The sequence below is a fragment of the Pecten maximus genome, chromosome 8 (assembly GCF_902652985.1).
Source record: "Pecten maximus chromosome 8, xPecMax1.1, whole genome shotgun sequence".
Lineage (NCBI taxonomy): Eukaryota > Metazoa > Mollusca > Bivalvia > Pectinida > Pectinidae > Pecten > Pecten maximus.
The window spans coordinates 28,983,165-29,000,423 of record NC_047022.1 but is presented as its reverse complement, the minus strand read 5'-3'; the positions used below and the strand labels follow the sequence as shown (position 1 = coordinate 29,000,423).

Sequence of the window (17,259 nt, the reverse complement as noted above, 5' to 3'; positions counted from 1 at the left end):
TTGCATATGGACACTTTTATTTTATTACTGTGTATTGTAATGTATACGGCGCTTTATAGTCCTATGCTCTATGTTTGTTGTAAAATCCAAGATCCATCGTCCTAAGGACTCCTAGCAAGATGAAACAGTCGCCTTTTAAGGATCCTTCCATATGCAATATCTATATCTACCTCCACTCCAATGTGGTTCTTACGTCATGGGTCAACTGAGCCATTGCTGTGAGACCCCTACCAAATTTAAACTTGATGTACATACGAAAGGTCAAGATCCGACCGTCCTAAGCACTGTTTTTTTATATGTATTTTTTGCTGTTTTTATGTGATATTGGCAATCAATGAAACTACTCTTTTCCATTTTAAAATTAATTTATTGTTTTTTAAACAGAGTAAAAAAAATGTCAATATTCATATCGCGAGCAAATCTCCCTTATTTTACGCCTAATTTAATCCCTTAAAATTTTCATCAATCTACCTTATTGCATGGTCTCCAAAAATATGGCATGTATGATTATAAGACTCTTTCATATGTGTATATGTAGGATAGGGACATTCCACCCGAGGGGTCACAAAATGTGGTGAAACCCGAGGCTTACCGAATTTCTGGCGAAAGTGTCCCTCAGCCATCCATTTTCTTCAATTTTTTAATTTCTTTATTTGACGTTTTTACTAAATATACTTGTGATATTCTGAAAGATCATACCCTATTTTTGGCAAACAGTGTTTGCACACAAATTTCATTCATTTTGTGGTTAAGTGATGAACGAATGAACAATTCGCCGATAAAAATTACCGTAACTTGACCGACTTGTACGTGGCCATGATCAAATTGTCAACATCCGAGAAAAAGAAGTTCTATCAACAATACTGAAAGCCAACGCTGAAATGAGTTTCCCAACTTCACATATAATTTGATTTGCACCTCGACATATTTAATCATTTCACAGAACACACTGTACTTTTAAATGTCAAGTCAAATTTTTGTTTATAAAATACTACGTCACTGCATGACGTCACGACTGTCATTGGAATTCCATTCATAGTTCAATGAGAGTGATGTCGATCTCGATCGCCATGACGCGGCGATGTTTCGTGGCTGGTAATTTTAAATTCACTGTGATTTTGGCAACTTCGTGTGTGAACCAGCGAACAGTGACTCTATACGAGTATTCGATCTTTTCTGTGACATAGGATTATATGTGTTTAACCGGTTGTCTTGATGGAATGACGAAGGTAGGTCAGTCGATAGGCTAACGATGATCATATTGAAAGGCTAGGATGATTTTGGCAACTTCGTGTGTGAACCAGCGAACAGTGACTCTATACGAGTATTCGATCTTTTCTGTGACATAGGATTATATGTGTTTAACCGGTTGTCTTGATGGAATGACGAAGGTAGGTCAGTCGATAGGCTAACGATGATCATATTGAAAGGCTAGGATGGCAGTTAGTTTTCATGGTTACTCTACACAAATATACATGTAGACTCTGAGTTACAATTGAAATAAATATTTTTATATGAACATCGATGGGTGTCATTTTTACCGAATGTTCATTCATTTAAGAGCCAATTCCCAACTTCCAAATACACAGGTTACTGAGTAGGCCTAACAGTTACTGACAGTACCGTACAGTAGAGTAAACAAATTCCAGGGCCCCCTGCTGACGCAAACGGAACCATTTCATAGGTTGTGACGTTTGACATTTTCTTTTTTATATTTTTTTATGTATGGCTTTTATTTTACTTCCTGTCATTGCCAGGTGATTGTGTGTGTTTACATGTTTTTAATGACAAATGACAAATCTGTCGGGTAGGCAAGTCTGTATTGTACTGTAACTGTTACAACAGGCCTGTAACGTTAGGCGTAGTCTAACTGTTTGTTACAGTAACGGAGTTATATGTTCGCTCAAATGAAATGTCTAATCGTTAACCGTGTAGCCCTATTGATTTACTGCTGATATGATATATATTTATCTAAGAATGTATGTATTTTTATAGTTAAGTCCAACGTTTCAAAACCGACACCGACGATAAGGACTGTCGGATGTGAACACAAGCAGACGACGTTGTGAGAGTTGTCCCCCTTGAACGCAGATTAATCCGCGCGCGTGAAATGCTATGTAAGATAGATTTATCTTACATAGCTATCTTACATGGGCAAACTCTATCCAACATGGCGAGATATGAGAGAAATGATATACAATGGGTAAATTAATTGAATAGTTAAGCAGGTCAACACGAAAGAAAGCTAGAGAATGGAAAGATGTTTGCATCTCTCAGCACACCGGAACGGCATAAAATTATCAGGAAAGCGTAAGAGCTGTATATACACTTGTATACATTGTATATATGTCTTGATAACATATCACAATAGAGACATAGAAAACTATTTAGCAAACACTAATAAGATAATTCTATATTTGTACATTTATGTCAACTAAGAATTCAAAACCCGAACAGGAGTTTATAAAAAGGAAGGGATAATGCTAATGCTAGGGGCAGAATTCTTTGGCCAAATTATTCAGTTGTGATTTCAGATATAATCACTTTAATGGAATTCCTAAGTTTAAGGTGAGGAATATCTAACCTAGATAACATAATCACACAGGCCAGACCATAAAGAGTGCAATGAAATGTTGGAACTACGTCACCACTTATTTATTTTACATCAATTGCGAAACGATGGATACCAAGTTCTATTAATCACGATTGTTCCAGAATGATAACTTATTTATTTATTGACATGAAAGGTCAAGACTAATGGAAGCGCGTGAGGGGTCCTACTGTGTGAGGAACCGTATAGTTTCCGGGGGGGGGGGGGGGCCAGTTTTATTACGACTGTGTCATCTGACCACCATATCAGTTAAACAAGGCGGTCCTATTTTATGGAAAAGGAACAGATTATATACAGTGTATATTACAGCCTCTTTATGCTTTTGTTTATAGATAATATACAACTTAATTGAGGAAGTTTAAACTTCATAATCCCTTATGGAATTATCTTAATGTAATTCCCTCCAAATCTGCTCAATTACGCCTACAATTCATCTCAAAATGCACGTGAATCAACTCTGCGCGCGCCGAGTTAGATTCACGGATGACATCCAATGCCGAGAAAATTCACTGGTGTTTTTTTCACGTTTAATTTATCTTAATTTTTTGTCCAACGATTCACGTTGACTCTGTAAGTCGTAGATGCTGTGCTTTTACACAACCCTAGCTTATACCTTTGTCTTCGCGGCAGCTTGGTCGACTGACTATAGTATAGAAAGTGGATCACCGCATCAGAGATTCTCCGTAATCAGTGGGTTGTTTCCCGTTTTTAATTGCTATTATGAAGAACTACGGTATTGGTTCTCACATGATGTTATCATTAAGGTATATATTCTATCATTGAACAGATTTTTGTAGTTTTATCTTTATATGTAACGGAAACATAGAGGCTTTAAATCATCGACATATACGTCAAGCAAGTGTAACTTAGGGGGTGGGGGTGGGGGTGGGGGTATGATAAACCAAAATACTCGATGACAATTGAGGGATCCTGTAGCCCTGGAATAGAAACTAAATGTCATGACTCAATTCAATGAAATTCAAAAAGTTTATTCAGATTTCATATGTACATGTATAAGTTTGATCATTACAAATCAACAAAGCCAGATATTTGCCCATCTTTGCACCCTTTGGACTTACGACACACCTCCAGTCTTCCTTTACTAACCAGCCTCCGGAGTGGGGGCTGGTAATTCCTAGCAACTATTTTGTTCGATCACTGATGCTTAAAATCTGTCGAATAACTTCCCAGTTATCAATTACTGCTGTGTTTACCAAGCACTGATTTTACGATTCCACATCATATAGCAATGAGAGACATACTTATGACATTTTGTTTACATTGTTGACAATACTTTGCGCTGCTATACATCTGTATATGATTCATAATTACTTATCATCAATCACCACTACAGGAGAGATAAAAAGTGAAAACAAACGATAAATGAAAAAAACAGTTATTGTATTTGCTGGAATTGAAATATGATGTAAAAGAGGACGATATTACGAGTCTTATAATCAATATTTCAATACAAAGAACAAAGTTCTGCGGTTCCATTTCTGTATATATATCGAGGACTGGTCAGTTGCAAAACAAGATGTTGATTCCGGATGTGGTTATATACCTTTCTTTTTTCATATATATTTGAAATAGAACCATTGCCCTAGTAATCATAGCCGTAATTTATATTTTTCTCATGGCATTGGATATAAGGTAGTTAAATGTTATAAAGGGTTTGATAAAAGTTGAAAAAGCTTGTGCTCAATTTCATTGTATATACAATGTATATATGAATATATGAAAAATCAAAATCCCAATACACTCTGGTATAGGGGCCGCGGTGGCCGAGTGGTTAAGGTGTCCCGACACTTTAACACTAGCCCTCCACCTCTGGGTTGCGAGTTCGAAACCTACGTGGGGCAGTTGCCAGGTACTGACCGTAGGCCGGTGGTTTTTCTCCGGGTACTCCGGCTTTCCTCCACCTCCAAAACCTGGCACGTCCTTAAATGACCATGACTGTTAATAGGACGTTAAACAAAAACAAACAAAACAAACAAACAAACTCTGGTATAGAGCGGTTATAAAATGGTTACAAGGCTGTGACATTTCACGGACGAGTGAAGAGTGAGGAACTCTTTACTGTAAAAGTATTTACCCGTTCATTTTCTGGGTAATTAAAATCAATGATACATGTATGTAATATGCACGTACCAATTTATTATTTTTATAATACAAGTCGTTTTCATATCATATAAAAAGTTATAATTACATGTGTTATTGCATATACATATTGATTACAAAATGAGATATTATAGCGTTCAGTTATCTATTTACAGTGATGGATACCATACAACATCACAATACCTGTAGTATGTATTTCAGGCTTACAATCTTTTCAGTTATGGATATTTATAGCTGGTTCTTGGATGAAAATTACAAATGATTTGTCACCCTTATCGATATCCTATTTATACCAAGATGACAGTCCGATGGCCATATGAGCCATATCTCCAAGGACCATCTCTCCAAGGACCATATCTCCAAGGACCATATCTCCAAGGACCATCTCTCCAAGGACCATATCTCCCAGGACCATATCTCCAAGGCCATATCTCCAAGGACCATATCTCCAAGGACCATATCTCTAAGGACCATATCTCCAAGGACCATATCTCCAAGGACCATATCGCCAAGGCCATATCTCCAAGGACCATATCTCCAAGGACCATATCTCCAAGGACCATATCTCCAAGGCCATATCTCCAAGGACCATATCTCCAAGGACCATATCGCCAAGGACCATATCTCTAAGGACCATATCTCCAAGGACCATATCTCCAAGGACCATATCGCCAAGGACCATATCTCCAAGGACCATATCTCCAAGGACCATATCTCAAAGGACCATATCTCAAAGGACCATATATCCAAGGACCATCTCGATCTCCAAGGACCATATCTCCAAGGACCATATCGCCAAGGACCATATCTCCAAGGACCATATCGCCAAGGACCATCTCTCTAAGGACCATATCTCCAAGGACCATATCTCCAAGGCCATATCTCCAAGGACCATATCTCCAAAGACCATATCTCCAAGGACCATATCTCTAAGGACCATATCTCCAAGGCCATATCTCCAAGGACCATATCTCCAAGGACCATATCTCCAAGGCCATATCTCCAAGGACCATATCTCCAAGGACCATATCTCCAAGGCCATATCTCCAAGGACCATATCTCCAAGGACCATATCTCCAAGGACCATATCTCTAAGGCCATATCTCCAAGGACCATATCTCCAAGGACCATATCTCCAAGGACCATCTCTCCAAGGACCATATCTCTAAGGACCATATATTCAAGGACCATCTCGATCTCCAAGGACCATATCTCCAAGGACCATCTCTCCAAGGACCATCTCTCCAAGGACCATATCTCCAAGGACCTTCTCTCCAAGGATCATATCTCCAAGGACCATCTCTCCAAGGACCATCTCTCCAAGGACCATCTCTCTAAGGACCATACATATCCAAGGACCATATATCCAAGGACCATCTCTCCAAGGACCATATCGCCAAGGACCATATCTCCAAGGACAACGAGTAATTATTTACATCAATCAATAATTCATATCAATGTTAAAAGAATGGCTTGAGGAATAAAGTATATTTTATGTAACATCGGAGACCGGATGTACTTGATAATTGTGATGATCTTGGAAACTATCAGGTAGACGCGACAACATCAACACAACGTATCAAAGAACGACCTTTGTCACGCCATGTTAAAAACAGAACCGTAGATGGCTGATTCCTGAAAACCGACAGGTTTCGGTGATTTGCTTAACCTTTGGACGGTCATATACCTAAACATTAGGATGAGATATTATCAAACCATCATGTGTAGTTTCTGCATTTGCTGTTTATGTTAATCATTATTTCATTAAGTCGAATACTGAAGAGTGTATGAGTGAGGTTAGTATTCTGAGAACAGTCCACAATAGATACTATACATGTGTGTTAACATTAACACTTTGCTTGTCAAACGAAAATATTTCATTTTCTACTCAAGTTTGACCCCACGCAGCTACTTAACTTCACCCGTTTCATTTCCCCGTGGATCTGGCTAAATCAACATTTCCCTCCCGTGTGAAAACATCTCAAATTGCCTATCACATCTGACGAAATAGATCTGTGTAAAACACTAGCTGTATCAAGAAACATGTTTTGTATCACGACCTATGACAATGATAATTAAATGACAAGCAATAAATTGCAGAGAATCTGTTACTGTTGGATTTATATTATGACCAGCTCAGTTCATCACCCCGTTAAATCGACAAAAGTGGACTTCAATCCCTAATCAAATGTAACATCTGTATAAACTTACAGGTAGCCTGACTGACAAACGCCACAAGGATCGTACAACAAACATTATGCGGTTTCTACTCATCAGTAACGCTGTAGAAAACTACGAATTTTAAGGTATCATATGTCAATGTTATGGAAATTATTTCGAATGTTGTACCGAGACTAACGTGTATCGCTGATATTTCGGTTTGCCTTGTGTTCCAGCTGTTTGTCCCACGGCTTCATTGTGCACGATAACGCCTTGACTTTGAGTTTGTAACAGCAGTAGTATGCATTGAAGTTGGTGGATAGAATAGCTATGGGCATGGCGATCAGTACTATACCGAACATCGTGGTAACAGACCCGAGAACATAGCCTTGCGGGGTTTTCGGATACTCGTCTCCATACCCCACCGTTGACATGGTAACCAGCGCCCACCACACAGATATAAAGACATTTTCAAAAGTGTCCTGACTGAATAACTCGAAGCTGTACATGAGAAAACCGAACAAAACAGAAAATACCATAAAACAAATAAACAAGAATGATAACATTCTAAAACTGGACTTGAGACTAAACACCAAAATTTTCATCTCATCCACGTAAAATGCTAGTCTCAATATACGCAGCACTCGGGCGGTATACACGATTCCTAGCAACATCAATATTGGCTTGCTGTATTTATGTGTAAAGAAACTAGGATCTTCATCAAAGTATATTACAAAGATAAATGCGACAATGGAAAGTATGTCACACACGTTCAAAGGGTTTGTAAGAAAACGAAACTTCTTGGGCGATAGACATAATCTCAGAATGAACTCTATTAGCAGCAAACTGTTCACAATAACCTCAATATACCAGAGAACTGGGTGCATTCTTGACATTCCATACATCTCTGTTTTTACAGAAAACGAGTTACTCCTCTCGCCACATTCTCCATGGCTGCTGACGTCGCCTTTGTCATCTAATTGTGACATTCTATCTATATAGGTTTGGTTTGTGTCATCGCCACCATTTATTCCATTAGCCGAGTCCAGGTAATCCCCTTCATAATAGCTAAATCTCAAATTCTCATAGATATCTCGTAGTTCTTCGTCAGACCGCCGAACTCTTGTTATACTCTGAGCATTTAGTGCGTACGTAAAGATAGAGGTCAACGTCAGCATCAGTACCAGGCCAAAGCAAACCTGCAACATACATTATAGACATTCACAGTATTTTGATGAGATAAATATATATGAAATAGAAATAACATTGGATATTGGTTTTATTTCTGAACGTACGTTTAACAATGTCGTGACCAATATTATATTTCATATCAGAAAACATATGACAGGATTTGACCTGGCAGAATACAAATATTAAAAAAAAATAGATAAATAAATAGCAATAACCAATTTTGTATTCCCGATACACTAGGGGTTACGATTACATACATTCTATTCACGAAGAGAGAGTACGTGATCTTAGGCTCTGGAGTATCTAGGATGCCAGTTTCTTTACTATTACATCCCTTTGATAAGAAACTTGTCTTTCAAAAACAAAATGTAAACACTGATACACTATTTTATAGTAAGGACATCCAAAAAGGCCAATATTTGGTATGGAGACATCCTACAGGAGTCAATAATGCGAAGGACTTCTGTACCGTTCGCAATTGAGAGGGAAAGGGGACAAAGTATACGTTGTTTCAATTAATTTCGGAGCCGTCAGTCTGAACACGAGGTAACATACCTAAGACCAACCAAGAAAATGTGGAACGGTATTTTCAGGAGGTGAATAAGATATTGGTAATTTAACTAACATGATGTACAACAATTCACAGAATCGCACACAGGCACATATTATTGCTTGATATGAATTTGGTCTCCATTTGGTGATTTGTGTAGACAGCCAACATCATTATCGGGCTTGATGATACGCCAGAAGACCAAATGAACTTCTTTCAGACACTTTCACAGGCCGGAAGGACAGCATATATAGTATATCTTGTTTCTTCCGGGCATGGTTTTATCAACGTTCCTACTTCATTAACTTAAAATCCTTAAGGACATCCTTAGCTTAGATTTCCCTAAATATACGTTTCATCAACATTCCTTAACTGAAATCAGGAGCTCCATAGCGATTTGAGCCTGAGAGAAAACGGCCTTAAATATTTACGAGATTCCTTAGATTTGAGGACGGATTTAAAATTAAGGTAGCTTCATGAAACGCAATTTTATTCAATCTAAGGAATTTCCCTATTTAAGGGGAAAGTCTATTTAAGGAGCTCCTTATAACTAAGGAACGTCGATGAAACTGGACCCTGGACGGAGTCCAAAAAGCGATAGCAAATCTATGCCAATTTGCATTAGAACTACATGTATTAAAATGTATTTCACCTTGAATTATCTTTAACAAGGAGCGTTTGCCATTAGGTTACTGGTATAAGACTTTTCAAACCTCAGCAGCTGACGACATGACTATGCTTTGTGTTGTTGATATATGTCAGACAAAGTAGTGGACAAATGACATATGAATAGCACTGCTGTCTCTTATGGGTAGCAAAGAGGACAGTGAGAACAGTTTTGATGAATTAAAGAATAAGAAACACAGATACACAATCAAGCAAGGAGGGTAAAACCCACGGGTTCTTCATACTAATGACATTGGGACACCTATCTTCATACTAACGACATTGGGACACCTATCTTCATACTAATGACATTGGGACACCTATCTTCATACTAATGACATTGGGACACCTATCTTCATACTAATGACATTGGGACACCTATCTTCATACTAATGACATTGGGACACCTATCTTCATACTAATGACATTGGGACACCTATCTTCATACTAATGACATTGGGACACCTATCTTCATACTAACGACATTGGGACACCTATCTTCATACTAATGACATTGGGACACCTATCTTCATACTAATGACATTGGGACACCTATCTTCATACTAATGACATTGGGACACCTATCTTCATACTAACGACATTGGGACACCTATCTTCATACTAACGACATTGGGACACCTATCTTCATACTAATGACATTGGGACACCTATCTTCATACTAATGACATTGGGACACCTATCTTCATACTAATGACATTGGGACACCTATCTTCATACTAATGACATTGGGACACCTATCTTCATACTAATGACATTGGGACACCTATCTTCATACTAATGACATTGGGACACCTATCTTCATACTAACGACATTGGGACACCTATCTTCATACTAACGACATTGGGACACCTATCTTCATACTAACGACATTGGGACACCTATCTTCATACTAACGACATTGGGACACCTATCTTCATACTAACGACATTGGGACACCTATCTTCATACTAACGACATTGGGACACCTATCTTCATACTAACGACATTGGGACACCTATCTTCATACTAACGACATTGGGACACCTATCTTCATACTAACGACATTGGGACACCTATCTTCATACTAACGACATTGGGACACCTATCTTCATACTAATGACATTGGGACACCTATCTTCATACTAATGACATTGGGACACCTATCTTCATACTAATGACATTGGGACACCTATCTTCATACTAATGACATTGGGACACCTATCTTCATACTAATGACATTGGGACACCTATCTTCATACTAATGACATTGGGACACCTATCTTCATACTAATGACATTGGGTCACCTATCTTCATACTAACGACATTGGGACACCTATCTTCATACTAACGACATTGGGACACCTATCTTCATACTAACGACATTGGGACACCTATCTTCATACTAATGACATTGGGACACCTATCTTCATACTAACGACATTGGGACACCTATCTTCATACTAATGACATTGGGACACCTATCTTCATACTAATGACATTGGGACACCTATCTTCATACTAATGACATTGGGACACCTATCTTCATACTAATGACATTGGGACACCTATCTTCATACTAATGACATTGGGACACCTATCTTCATACTAACGACATTGGGACACCTATCTTCATACTAACGACATTGGGACACCTATCTTCATACTAACGACATTGGGACACCTATCTTCATACTAATGACATTGGGACACCTATCTTCATACTAACGACATTGGGACACCTATCTTCATACTAATGACATTGGGACACCTATCTTCATACTAACGACATTGGGACACCTATCTTCATACTAATGACATTGGGACACCTATCTTCATACTAACGACATTGGGACACCTATCTTCATACTAACGACATTGGGACACCTATCTTCATACTAACGACATTGGGACACCTATCTTCATACTAATGACATTGGGACACCTATCTTCATACTAATGACATTGGGACACCTATCTTCATACTAATGACATTGGGACACCTATCTTCATACTAACGACATTGGGACACCTATCTTCATACTAACGACATTGGGACACCTATCTTCATACTAACGACATTGGGACACCTATCTTCATACTAATGACATTGGGACACCTATCTTCATACTAACGACATTGGGACACCTATCTTCATACTAATGACATTGGGACACCTATCTTCATACTAACGACATTGGGACACCTATCTTCATACTAATGACATTGGGACACCTATCTTCATACTAACGACATTGGGACACCTATCTTCATACTAACGACATTGGGACACCTATCTTCATACTAACGACATTGGGACACCTATCTTCATACTAATGACATTGGGACACCTATCTTCATACTAATGACATTGGGACACCTATCTTCATACTAATGACATTGGGACACCTATCTTCATACTAACGACATTGGGACACCTATCTTCATACTAATGACATTGGGACACCTATCTTCATACTAATGACATTGGGACACCTATCTTCATACTAACGACATTGGGACACCTATCTTCATACTAATGACATTGGGACACCTATCTTCATACTAATGACATTGGGACACCTATCTTCATACTAATGACATTGGGACACCTATCTTCATACTAATGACATTGGGACACCTATCTTCATACTAACGACATTGGGACACCTATCTTCACACTAATGACATTGGGACACCTATCTTCATACTAATGACATTGGGACACCTAGTTAGAGAGAGAGAGAGAGTCAAAACAGGATCTGCAGTATAAAACTATGTCAGTGTACATGTAGATGTCATGTACAATTTAGCTCAAAGAAACGACTCGAACAAAACAAACAGTTAAAGCGAAACCAAATCAAGCCGACATCAATTATAAAAAGCAGAATAAGCAACGTTATGGAGATTTCTGATGTAATGTACCCATTAAATACCCATAAAATGACATATCGTCTGTATGTGCCTTAGACACCACTGATGTAATGTACCCGTTAAATACCCATAAAATGACATATCGTCTGTATGTGCCTTAGACACCACTGATGTAATGTACCCGTTAAATACCCATAAATGACATATCATCTGTATGTGCCTTAGACACCACTGATGTAATGTACCCATTAAATACCCATAAATGACATATCGTCTGTATGTGCCTTAGACACCACTGATGTAATGTACCCATTAAATACCCATAAAATGACATATCGTCTGTATGTGCCTTAGACACCACTGATGTAATGTACCCATTAAATACCCATAAAATGACATATCGTCTGTATGTGCCTTAGACACCACTGATGTAATGTACCCATTAAATACCCATAAAATGACATATCGTCTGTATGTGCCTTAGACACCACTGATGTAATGTACCCATTAAATACCCATAAAATGACATATCGTCTGTATGTGCCTTAGACACCACTGATGTAATGTACCCATTAAATACCCATAAAATGACATATCGTCTGTATGTGCCTTAGACACCACTGATGTAATGTACCCATTAAATACCCATAAAATGACATATCGTCTGTATGTGCCTTAGACACCACTGATGTAATGTACCCATTAAATACCCATAAAATGACATATCGTCTGTATGTGCCTTAGACACCACTGATGTAATGTACCCATTAAATACCCATAAAATGACATATCGTCTGTATGTGCCTTAGACACCACTGATGTAATGTACCCATTAAATACCCATAAATGACATATCGTCTGTATGTGCCTTAGACACCACTGATGTAATGTACCCGTTAAATACCCATAAAATGACATATCGTCTGTATGTGCCTTAGACACCACTGATGTAATGTACCCATTAAATACCCATAAAATGACATATCGTCTGTATGTGCCTTAGACACCACTGATGTAATGTACCCGTTAAATACCCATAAATGACATATCGTCTGTATGTGCCTTAGACACCACTGATGTAATGTACCCATTAAATACCCATAAAATGACATATCGTCTGTATGTGCCTTAGACACCACTGATGTAATGTACCCATTAAATACCCATAAATGACATATCGTCTGTATGTGCCTTAGACACCACTGATGTAATGTACCCATTAAATACCCATAAATGACATATCGTCTGTATGTGCCTTAGACACCACTGATGTAATGTACCCATTAAATACCCATAAAATGACATATCGTCTGTATGTGCCTTAGACACCACTGATGTAATGTACCCATTAAATACCCATAAATGACATATCGTCTGTATGTGCCTTAGACACCACTGATGTACCCATTAAATACCCATAAAATGACATATCGTCTGTATGTGCCTTAGACACCACTGATGTAATGTACCCATTAAATACCCATAAAATGACATATCGTCTGTATGTGCCTTAGACACCACTGATGTAATGTACCCATTAAATACCCATAAATGACATATCGTCTGTATGTGCCTTAGACACCACTGATGTAATGTACCCATTAAATACCCATAAAATGACATATCGTCTGTATGTGCCTTAGACACCACTGATGTAATGTACCCATTAAATACCCATAAATGACATATCGTCTGTATGTGCCTTAGACACCACTGATGTAATGTACCCATTAAATACCCATAAATGACATATCGTCTGTATGTGCCTTAGACACCACTGATGTAATGTACCCGTTAAATACCCATAAAATGACATATCGTCTGTATGTGCCTTAGACACCACTGATGTAATGTACCCGTTAAATACCCATAAAATGACATATCGTCTGTATGTGCCTCAGACACCACTGATGTAATGTACCCGTTAAATACCCATAAAATGACATATCGTCTGTATGTGCCTCAGACACCACTGATGTAATGTACCCATTAAATACCCATAAAATGACATATCGTCTGTATGTGCCTTAGACACCACTGATGTAATGTACCCATTAAATACCCATAAAATGACATATCGTCTGTATGTGCCTTAGACACCACTGATGTAATGTACCCATTAAATACCCATAAAATGACATATCGTCTGTATGTGCCTTAGACACCACTGATGTAATGTACCCATTAAATACCCATAAAATGACATATCGTCTGTATGTGCCTTAGACACCACTGATGTAATGTACCCATTAAATACCCATAAAATGACATATCGTCTGTATGTGCCTTAGACACCACTGATGTAATGTACCCATTAAATACCCATAAAATGACATATCGTCTGTATGTGCCTTAGACACCACTGATGTAATGTACCCATTAAATACCCATAAATGACATATCGTCTGTATGTGCCTTAGACACCACTGATGTAATGTACCCATTAAATACCCATAAATGACATATCATCTGTATGTGCCTTAGACACCACTGATGTAATGTACCCATTAAATACCCATAAAATGACATATCGTCTGTATGTGCCTTAAACACCACTGATGTAATGTACCCATTAAATACCCATAAAATGACATATCATCTGTATGTGCCTTAGACACCACTTAATCGGGATATATAGGTTTTCAAAGTTCTATCAAGAAAGAACATTCCATCTTTGTACTACAGTATTACATATACAAATGCGTCAAAAAATATAGCTATACGTATGACATAAAGACTTGTAATATAAAACGCTTACGACACAGCCTTTCAACATGTAGTGGATTACCTTCCCAACCCTTGACCTGAACGGGTGGTTGTAAGCGTCCCTGAGCACGGCAACTGCAGATGTAATATCCTTTTGAATTCCACAGTTTTTCTCCGACCAGACCTTGTTTCCACTCGACGTTACTTCAGCGCTGTTCATTGCCATCAAATTCTTGAGTATACTATTGTCGTTCTCGTAAAGTGTCTTCCAACAACACGACTGAACCTTGCAAGATATTTCCCAGAATTCCAGTTCTTGTAATGCACGGGTGGGGCACATCCAGGATGGCACATGTATTTCCCCTGAACTATGAATATCTAAGATCCAGTTGAAATAGGAAGGATTCCGGTCATAGAAATATTCATCAGTATTTTTCTCATACTCATTGGAATCGGTTGTCAGTCTAGATAAACGTGATGGTACTAGGTTTTCAATCGTTGACTTCCGTGTAACGAACATAGTTCCGCGAATGTTAAATTTAATTTTCTCGTCCATCTCGCCGCAATTAGACAATGTTTCTCCAACAAGGGTTGTACAATAGGATACAAAGAGTATGAAATGTGTCTTTGGTCGATATACTCTGCCCTCAGGATACAGACGCCCTATCTTATTCAGTTGACATTAAAATGATAATCACCTTTCTGCTCACTCCAATAGAAATTAAATATTGATATAGACATAGCGACAATATAGCCAGTGATGACTGGGGATAAATCCCGTTTGATAGACAATTTTTGTATATCAGTATGCCTATATGCATTAATATAAACACCTCAACTCTCCCGGGTGTAGCTTCAAATACATTAAATCTATATTAATCGGACATAGAATAGGAATCATCTCCACATTGCTGTCACGCGAGAAGGTAGAACTACAATAAATCAATATAATCCTATTAGAACCCGTGGACAATAATGTGTTCTTGGGTATCATTCCGTAATCTATAAGGTATATGTATGTATTGCATATGCATAGCATCATTAAATTGTAAGTCTCATTGAAATCACTTTAGAATTCACATCAGGGCCCAGGTCTTCAAAAGGTAACTAGCTTAATCACTAGATTAGTGAAAATCGTATTTCTCTTTTACTTCAAAATCTGTGTGTAGGAAGAAACTAATGAGTGATATAGTTTCATAAGTATAAGTCCAGTTAGTTTTACCAGAAATAATATTATCAGAAATTTTAAATTGTTGTTAAGTGGTTATTAGCCAAATCACGTTTTGAACAACTTGGCCTAGATATTTCACTGATGACATATCAAAATTTCTGGACCCAACATAAAATAAAAAAACAAGTGTGTGATACGTCACGAGGAAATACTAGTGTTATACAAAGGGTTTTTAATTAATTCCCTTAATATTTTCACCTGAGAGTACGGTCTCTAATTTTCGGAGTAATCCGTCGCTATGCCAATACATACATTTTGGATTATTACAATTGTAATTAACGAGCTTAAAGCAGTAGTTAAGCAAATGACACACGGAAACTATGGCCTGTATTTTCTATGTCAATCTATAGACAGTGCTTGTTAGTAACGACGAGGTCCGGGAACTGATCGGAACTAGTTGTAAAATAAAGAGGTAGGCTATGAACTGGGCTTTTTGGAAAAGATTTTCATCAAATGTACTGAATTCGAGACAATTCATAGAAAGTTTGGGTCAACGCCTATGGAGATTTAACATTAGCGAAATTGATTTCAATCTTATGTAGTTTTTCAGAGAATAGATTACTTCTGCAGAATGCATATTTGTGAGTGATTACTGCCATACATAATACAATAAATATATCGGTATTTAAAATAAGAATCAATGATAATCAAGTCTCCATCATTATAGGGAAATGTGTATTGGATATGTTTAACATGCTAGAAAATGTAATCTAACGGTTTTGAAATTTCCTCAAATTGATTCCGTAGAAAGTATATATATATACATAATGTATGGAAAGAGGTATGAAATATAGACTGTGATTACAACTACTACAATATAAATTTTGTGAAAATTTTGCATGTTTTTCTAATTGTATGTCAGTATGACATATTTAGTATCACAATAATAGTAAATGTATATACTGTTATAATTGATTTTCAAATCTGCATTAGCCTGTGAAAATTATTAACAATTTGTTAAGGTTCTTCCTTCACTCAACTTGGTGTTATGCAAGGAGGTCAACTACTTCTATCGGTTGATACGGTTTATTTTCATGTATCTACATAATGTACATATATGGTGAAGCAATAAAAGAAATTGAAGTGGGGGCCAAATGTTGACACCACATTTCTAGGTACTATGACCTGGCAGCGGTCGCTATGACTACGC

General features: G+C 37.7%; 1 protein-coding gene across 1 annotated transcript; it reads right to left on the bottom strand.

Moving 5' to 3' along the window:
- Window positions 1-6,835: 6,835 nt before the first annotated feature.
- LOC117333760 (potassium voltage-gated channel subfamily C member 3-like) lies at window positions 6,836-15,480 on the bottom strand. Its single transcript, XM_033893180.1, has 2 exons — window positions 14,961-15,480; window positions 6,836-8,091 (listed from the first exon to the last, which is right to left on the bottom strand). The coding sequence occupies exons 1-2, from the start codon at window positions 15,432-15,434 to the stop codon at window positions 7,087-7,089; spliced, it is 1,479 nt and encodes a 492-aa protein (XP_033749071.1). The 5' UTR covers window positions 15,435-15,480; the 3' UTR covers window positions 6,836-7,086.
- Window positions 15,481-17,259: the final 1,779 nt, after the last annotated feature.